The following is a 9,201-nucleotide window of genomic DNA, read 5'->3' on the forward strand; positions in this document are numbered from 1 at the left end:
TTCACATGCACAGAATCGGTTCACATGCACAGAATCGGTTGTCAGTAGTTCAACTACTTGGCAGTTTAACGATTTTGCTTTTAGGTTCCCGTAACATGAAAGTTTTATTTTTCCTTAAATCGAAAACAACATGGTTCATATTTTGAATGAAAGAGTTTAAGTACGAACTCGGTGAGAATTGAAAAGTGAATCAAATCGATAATTGAGATCGATAATTGAATTGGTATCAATAAGTTCTCATCAACTCCCTGAATGTTCATGAATGTTTTCATATTCATGTTTTTTTGCTTTTTCGCCTTCATGTTTTCACATAAGACGGCAGAAATATTTTGACTTTAAGCAAAGCTTTTTCATTTCTATCATTTATTAAATTTAAAATAAATCCCCATCTGCAGATCTTATTTTTATATTATTTTTTCTAGGACAGAGTTTACTTGAATTTTAGATGTAACAGAATAATTTTGTTATTTATGAGCAGTAACCGCCAGCATTTAAACTCAAATCTATAAATTATGTATTAGAAATTCAGTATAAACAGTTTAGGGCAAGAAAGATCCATAGAAAAATGACTAAAAATGTGACAGAAGTTGGTATTTAATATTTATATATTTTATATTTAAGACCAAATAGGTCAGTCATGTCTAAACGTTTCAGTTAAATGCAAAATTAAATTAAATGTTGAAACTTTCAGAGTTATTGTCTGAGGTCACATTTTGTTAAAATATATTAAATTAAAAACCCAAATTAAAGAAAATAAAAATGTATTGTGATTTTTTTTTAACCTCATCTACAGTAAAGTAGGCAGCAATATTGTACTTAAACAAATAGTTTATTCTTTGTAGGAAAATAATGCATAAATTTTTGCAGATACAAAATTTAAAAACTGTTGGAAAATAAAAAAACAGCATAAAAAGCCACAATTCAAAGATTTGAGTTTAAGAAGAGGATTTGGTTCATTCTTTATTTAAAAACATTCACTGTGTTTAGACAAGTTTAATATTTGATTTAGCAATTAGACATAAAAATTAATTCAGGCAAGTTTAATAAATTTAGTAAAAGCAAATTTGGGTGCATCGAAGTCTGTTTTTGAGTGAATCTGTTTCTGTTTAATATGAATTTAGACTGAATGCAAAATACTTTTTATTATGCCTCAACTTTTCTAAGCCATTCAGTGATTAATAAACTAACATCAGTATTTTAAAGTTCATTCTCAGAGTAGGAACTGCAGAACCAGCTGATGTTCTCCATCTTCCTGGTTTTAGTCAGACCTCCAGCAGCAGCAGCAGCAGCAGCGTCCTGTGAAGTTCATCCCCACCTTCTGCAGATCAGACAAAAATGCTCTCAAACTTTTGTGCAGCAAAATATTTTGCTTGTGCTGCTTTGGCTTTGGAGATATTAATGAAGGTTTAAAGGTCAAAAGGTCAACCAGGTATCTCACCTGCATTCCCCACTTTTACAAAATCAAAATGATTTTCAAAGCCAAAGCAGCACAAACACAAAATGTTGCTGCACAAACATAGCTGAGTTGATTGACACCTTTGAAGAAGGTGGGGGGGGAACTTCACTCAGGTAAGATGAACTCATGGATGAGTTTCTCTAATGCTGGAGATGTTCTTCAAGTGATAGAAGGCCGACTTTGTAACCGTCTTTACGTGTTTCTGAATGTTCAGGTCAGAGTTCATCCTGGTCTCTAGTTTCCAGCTCTAACAGCTGAAGTTCTGCTTTGACTCCAGTTCGATCCTCTTTAGGTTCAAAGTTAAAAACTTCAGTTTTGTTTCTGCTCAGCTGGACAAAGTTTTGCCACATCCACACATTTATCTGTTCAGTGATTGGACGGTTCTGAGTCACCTGGTGACATCATAATGTAGAGCTGAGTATCATCTGCGTAGTTATGGTAGCTGATCTGATGTCCTGTTATAACCTGAGGCAGTGGGAGCATATAGACATTAGGGGTTTTAGGACTGAGCCTTGGGGTTCCCCACATGTGACGTCTGTCGTTTGATGAGAAGTTTCCTGTTGAATCAAATAAATCCTTGATTCAAACCAAAATGCTAATTTTGATTTCAGAGTTTTTTTTGCCATTACTCTCATCACCGCTGCGTCTTTTTTCCCTCGTCCAGAAGCAGAGGACGGTTTACCGACTGACGCTGGTGAAAGCCTGGAACGTGGAGGAGCTGCAGGCCTACGCCGAGCTCATCGCTCTGGGTCAGCCCGACTTCATCGAGGTCAAGGTAAGACCGCGACATCCATCAGATATCTGCACATTCCTGCACTTTTCAATCAATCAATCAATCAATCACATTTTATTTTATGGCACATTTCAGCAACAGCAGTTCAAAGTGCTTTACATCACAAAAGTCAACAGTTGATACATTTTTCCAAATGTCGCCATTTAAATTTCATGCTACATGTTTTAACTCTAAATGTAAAGGAAGTCAGTGTTTCGGGTGTTTTGCTGTTTTATTGGGTGTTTCTAATTATTCTTAGAAGTGTTTGTTTATATAAATATTTAGACAGTTTAATGTTTTCTCCAAAGCTTTTTTAATATAGTTTGATTAAACAAAGAGATGTCAGGTGCACAGGAATTTATTTTGTCTTTCTGGATTATAAAACAAGCTGAATGTGCACATTTATCTCGACTAAAATGTTGTTTCAATTAGTGCTTCCACACTTGATGCGTTATTATTTTTATACGTCAGATAACTATATATAAAAAGACAACATTAGCTCTGCTGCAAAAACAAAACAAAAGAAGATTTAAAGCTCTTTTATATAAAAACAGCCGAGAGTCGGAGGGAAGAAAAAGGCAAACAAATATTTGTTGATGATATTGTTGTTTCTTTTGTGGAGGACTAAGTTTTAATAAAACAGCTCTGCCAGATGAAAACATAGAGCTGAAACAAAATAATCTTGTATTGTGTCATTTCTGACACATTTAACTCTACTAGAGTTATTCTTTAAATTTTATATTTAAAATTTATATTTTAAAATCTATAGTTTTAGTTTTTTCATACGTTGGTTAATTTTTAGAAGCAGAATTCAAAACTAATTAGAAAGTATTGTATCGCTGTGTTAGATTAACTACCACTGCTATTAGCTAAGCTTGATATCTAGTTAGCTAAGCTAACAGCAGCTAATTTAAACACTTGCTTACTGATGACTTGTCAGAGTTGGTGTTTATGTCGCCTTTTTTTATTTTGTAACTGAACCAAAACACACATAATTTCACATCAGATCTACATGTTAAGATTGTCATAGTCAAGCTAGCATAGCTGACCTATTTCTATTCTTTATGAATTAAAACTTCTTCCTTTCCTTGATATCTAGTTGTTGTTGTATTGATAATTAGTAGCAAAGCACTGCGTCCCCCTTTCTTTTATATGCAACTTGTACATTAAAAATATGGTGCGTTATTTCTACATCTATAAGCTAAAACTGATGCTAGTCGTCATCGGCTAACAGCTTTTTGCCCTCCAGCAGAAAGATGTGACGTCATGCTGCAGTGGGTCCATATTGGTTAGGTATTCAGTACTCCAGAGATTTCATTTAAAAAAATAAAATAAAATTATTGTCGAACAACCAACTGAATCTGGAGTTTTCTTCCAACATGTTCTGTCGCCGTTTGCAGACTAGCATAGCATAGCCACCAGGAGAATGGAGCGCCATAATTTACCACTTGCATTTAAAAGACTAATAAATGGATTCATAAGCACAAAAACTAAGCATTTTATATGCAGTGTTAGTTTTATAAATGCACCAAATAATTCAATTTATTTACAGTTTTCCACCATTAATCACTGTTTTTATCTATTTCAGTTGACAAAAATGTTTTTTCAATTTCAGTTTTCGTCATTTTGTTGGTTGCGGTTAATAACTTTGAACTGAGGATGAGTCCAGTCTGTAGTTCAGTGTGACATTGATTCATCTCCTTGACCTGGAGCCCCTCATAGATCCACATCAACCAGAGTTGATATTCAGCGGCACCTAATTTCAACTCCACTGCACAAGAGTAAGTGAATTAATTTGGAGAGGTCGTTTTGGAGACCTATTTGTTCATGAGTACAAGCCTCAAACTCTCCCTCTTCCCATTTTGGGCTGCCGTCATTTCCACCGCACAATGAAAAGCTTCCCACAGCCAGCATTAGTATTCATGAAAGGCCTGTTCCCACACAAGACAAATTTCCCACATCCTCTAATTTTGAGGGCTTTTCAGCTACTTGACAATCGAGTTTCAATGCTTGATATTCTCCTCAGGGTGACGACTTTCATTAATTCAAACCGGTCGGTGGTGAACTGAACCCAAAGCAGAAAATAAAATGGAAAAGAATAGAAATCACCTTTTTTTTTCCCTAAGTGGGGAAATTAAGCCGCAAAGTGACATGCAAGTCCAATTATGGAGCTTCACACAAAATAAAAATATCAAACAGAAAACAACAGTGTTCTGTACAGAAAAGGCAGATGTACAGCTGTCCAGTCATTCAAAATAGAATACTAGGATTTAATTGAAGAAAAAAACAGATTATATACAAGAAGTTGAAATAATAGCAAACAGCAGGGATGTAAACTCTTACATTCAAAATGTGAATATTTTTGTACAGTTTTGGCTTAATTACTCCTCTAATGTATTTATTTCATCTCCTACTTAACGATAAATTAATTATTTCAATATTCATGAATATCCAAATAATTGTTCCAGCAACCTCAAACACGGCAACAACACCAAATCTTACCAAGTGTTTTTGGTTTAATTTCTAGTGCAAACGTCTTAAAATACACTTAAAATAAAACAAAACTAACTTACAAGAAACTTTTCAGCGAGAAATAAGAGCTCGTTTTAGGTCAGTAATTCTTTACTATTGGTTAAGAAACGCTATAGAGCAGATTATTCAGCTTTTTTCACAATCAACGGTCACGACTCTGTTACCTAGCAACCTCTGCAAAGACCAGCCCGTTACCTAGCAACCCCCGCCAAGACCAGCCCGTTACCTAGCAACTTCTGCCAAGACCAGCCCGTTACCTGGCAATCCCTGCCAAGACCWGCCCGTTACCTAGCAACCTCTGCCAAGACMAGCCCGTTACCTAGCAACCTCTGCCAAGACBTGCCCGTTACCTAGCAACCTCTGCCAAGACCAGCCCGTTACCTAGCAACGCCTGCCAAAGACCTGCCCGTTACCTAGCAACGCAGTTCTAGTTCCACTGGCTGATTACTTAACTTATGAAATGGGAAAATATCTTGTGTAAAAATATCTGTCAATGCAACTAGTACATTTTCATCGTTATTAAGGAATTATTGATTTAAACCAAGTTCCTGTATTTTGCTGAAAAGTTACTTGTAAGTTAGTTTTGTCTTATTTCAAGTGTACTAAGATATTTGCACGAGAAACTTGGTAAGAGTTTTGCAGTGTTTGTGATTTTGGGGAGTTTGGCTTGGAAATGATTAATCGTGATTATTAAAATCATTAACCAGATGATACTGACTCTAAGAAAAAGGTAATTTGCTGAAATAAAAACATATTTACAGCAGCAATTAAGCAAAAAGCTGTACAAAAGTATCCACATTTTTATATTCTTCCCAGATCTCTTCAAGTGGCTAAGGTTTAGCTTCATGTCATTCAAATTCTTAAAAAAAAAAAGAAAAGAATCTCCTATTAACCATTTTTTTCTTCCAATTATTAATAATTTAATCTAGAAAATAATCACCAGATCAGCCCTTCGCGGTTCTGATGTTGACTCGAGCAGAAAAGGCTGAACTTTTTACAGTGAAAAGTATTTTTTATCTGCAGACGCATCTACAAAGGATCAAACGTTCACTAAAGGAATGCTGAGTTGTTGCACTTTAGGCAATAAATGCTTATTTTGTTAATTTAAAAAAGCAATGTTTTAGAATATTTCAAATTTATTGCTTTTGTTTCTGATGAATCGTTTTTTCTGTCTGCCATAATAAAGCTGCCAGATCAAACTATTACCTTTCTTTTCCTCCTGTCTTTCTCTCTGGTGTGTGACGTGCTGAGTGGTTCAGGGGATTCATTTAAGGCTGTTATTACATCAATCAACCCAAAACTGTTGCCCTATAGAGAAGACTTTGTTCTTGTAAGGAGCGATTGATGTCTCCACTCCGTGAGCTTCCAGTATCACAGCGGAAAAACTGAAAAACTTTCTACTGACTCATCTTGGATAAGGTTTAAATTTGGCTCTGTCAAAGGCCGCTCACCCCGACCTGAGACATTCGTACATGTAACTTTGGTAACATTTCATCTGAAAGGGTTTGCATAAGACTGACAGGACCCGTTTCATAAACATGAAGGAGGCTTCAAGAATGTTTACAACTGTTGTCATGAAGTGTCATTCAGTAAATAAAGCCACATTTAATGCAACTTTGCCTTAAAAGTGACATTATTTTTCAAATAATGCAAAGTTGTTACTTTCAATGGACTTTTAATGCAAGTTTTAACTTGACTTTGCATTAAAAGTGTCATTTTTTACCAAATGACACTTCGTGACAACAGTCAAACATTCATGAAGACAGCTTCATGGTTATGACTGTCTCATGTCGGTTGTATGCACCCCTTCAAATAAAATGTTACCAACATTCTTCTAGTCCTAGATGTGAAAAATTTAATGCTAAGTCTAAATTATTTTGAACTTCTTGCTGTTTTTATTGACACCCGAGCAATGAACAAGTTATCAGCAAAGTTTTGTTGTTTGTTTTGTTGCTGTTGATTGCTGTGGGCCCCTTTCAGCGTCCTGCCCCGTCTCCCTGCTGGAGGCAAACAGCGGCTGCTAGCCGAGGACTAGCATCGGTTTTAGCTGCTAAGCTGTCAACATAACGTGCTAAAACTTTAATGTACGCCTGATATATAAAAGAAAAAGGGATGCAGTGCTTTGCTAATTGTCAACACAACTACTAGATAACAAGGTATGAAAAAAGTTTTAATTAAAAATAAATAGTGAGGGAGAGTAATGGTATGCTAGTTATGCTAGCTTGACTTTGACAGCCTTAACACAAAGACGTGCTGTGGAACGTTTCAGTTAAGTCACAAAATAAAAAGTGACCCACATACTGTACCAACTCTGACACGTCATCAGCAGAGCAGGTGTTTAAATTAGCTAATCAACCACCGCAGTGTTAGCCTAGCTAATGGCACCGGTAGCTAATCCACCACAGAGATCACTTATTAAAATAACTGTAAGATAAAAAATCAAGCCTGAAAACATTAAACTGTATGTCCTGAATGTTCTGTTCATTGTGTGGGGAAATGTCTGAGTGTTTTTGAGTGTTGGATCCTGATGCAATAAAGTGGTGTTGTTGTCAGTTGACATGGCAACGAGTCTGTAGCACAGCCGACACAGAGTGAAAAAATACTTGAGTTTCTCTTTAACGTTTTTTTTTTTTTTTTTTTTTTTTTTGCATTATTTTTTCCTTTGCTGTGTTGCACTGCTCTAATGAATAACTCCCACATCTCCAGGTTTCATTTAGTTATCGCTGTATCGCGGCGGCGGCCATAATGGATGTAAAACAATCGTCTTTTCGCCCTCCAGCGTTGTGCGCATGCGCAAAAAATTTCCAAACGTAAACAATGAGATGCAGAGGATATTATTTACCTGGGGTAAATATTCTGCACCTGAATATTTACCCCGAAACGAGTTGTAAAAGTAAGACTGAAAGCCATATCTGTAGTTTTTAGTTCGCCTCCCCATCTTTGTAAAGATGTTTGGTTCAATTAGAGTTATCTCTCGACCTCATGTACAACGCCGAACCGTTTCAACTGCATCGCGCGGTTCATCTCTGTATTCTTTTTCCACGCTGTCAATCTCATCTCTCTCGTCTTTTCTCCCCTCTTAATTATCTTCTCTTCCTCCTCTTATCTTTCTGACCCGTCGCTTCCACTCTTCCTGCCTCTATATTGTGACGAGATAAAAAAAAAAAAAAACCCGCGGCCGCGCAGGCGGGCTATCGGCTTCATCATGAGCCCAGTAATTGGTGCGTCCCGCCATCGGACTGGTGACAGTGTGACAGAGCTGCTCGATCACATAATCGACTCTAAAATTAGCTGCCACTGCTGACTGATGGAAAGTTGCTGCTGCTGCTGCTGCAGTTCAGCGGTCATCTTACGGCTGCTGCTGTACTTGAGATAACGGAAACTTCTTATATGTTGCTCTTATAAGAGCCTTATAAGAGCCTTATAAGCTGCTATGATTATACATTGCAGCCGTATAATCATAGCGTTTAAATAAACACAGATAAGGCACAGTTTGAAAAAAAAAAACTGTATTATTACTTTAATGTGTTTCATTGTCATTTTTAAGCCATAGTTCAACACAAAGTAGTCTGTAAATCTTAAGAGGAAGGAAAAAGATTCTTGGTTTTCTTTTCCACTGACTTAATACGTTTAAAAAGCAACTTTACTACAATTACAGGTACAAAAAAACCGTAACCACATGGATATTGTAAAAAAAACCCTGTATATTCTCACTTTCTGAAATGGGTAAAAGTTAATATTTTTCACTCATTTCAGGAAAAAACGTGAATTTCATACATCTTCATTACACAGAGTGAAATATTTCAAGCTTTTATTTCTTATTTTATAATAATATCCTACAGTGAATTTAATTTTAGTTCAATTTAATTCAAATTCACTTATAATTGTATGAATTTATATATATATATATATATATATATATATATATATATATATGTGTGTGTGTGTGTGTGTTTCTAAATTTATGAATAATGATATTTTCTCTCACATATCACAGTTTGGATTTATAAAGCAGTAAACTCCATGTTTTGTGTGTTTCGGCGCCGCCGTTGTTTTCCCATCATCCCGTCTGATTCGCTGCGCTCCTCCAGTCGGTGTACTTAACGGCCGTCTGTTCAGACGCTGTCCGGTCTGTGATTTACCTTCTGACCGGAGCACCGGTACCGTTTCCCGTCACCGATTCCTCTTCTGCTGGAAGAATTGGGCCATCAGAGGGAAAACATTCTGCCTGCGGTGTAAATGAGATAAATTTGGTGCAACACCTGGGCGTGGGGCTTCAGAAATCAATACTGACTGAAACGATTCCTCGAGTGATTCGAGTACCTCGATTATTAAAATTCCTCGAGGAAAATTGACCTGCCTCGAAGCTTCGTTAATTTATGTTTTATCATTTAGCGCACCGTGTTTCAGCCGGAACATTATTTGCGTTGCGCGGAGCTCT

The 9,201-nt window shown here is 36.4% G+C and overlaps 1 protein-coding gene across 1 annotated transcript in view; it reads left to right on the forward strand.

The window, feature by feature from the left end:
* The window catches only part of tyw1 (tRNA-yW synthesizing protein 1 homolog (S. cerevisiae)), a 48,640-nt gene that overhangs the window by 28,829 nt on the left and 10,610 nt on the right, over positions 1–9,201 (forward strand). Inside the window, exon 14 of the mRNA XM_008426553.2 lies at positions 2,121–2,231. Coding sequence (XP_008424775.1) covers positions 2,121–2,231 — 111 coding nt within the window. The remainder of the gene's footprint in view (positions 1–2,120; positions 2,232–9,201) is intronic.

This window comes from Poecilia reticulata, linkage group LG13, assembly GCF_000633615.1.
Source record: "Poecilia reticulata strain Guanapo linkage group LG13, Guppy_female_1.0+MT, whole genome shotgun sequence".
Taxonomy (NCBI): domain Eukaryota; kingdom Metazoa; phylum Chordata; class Actinopteri; order Cyprinodontiformes; family Poeciliidae; genus Poecilia; species Poecilia reticulata.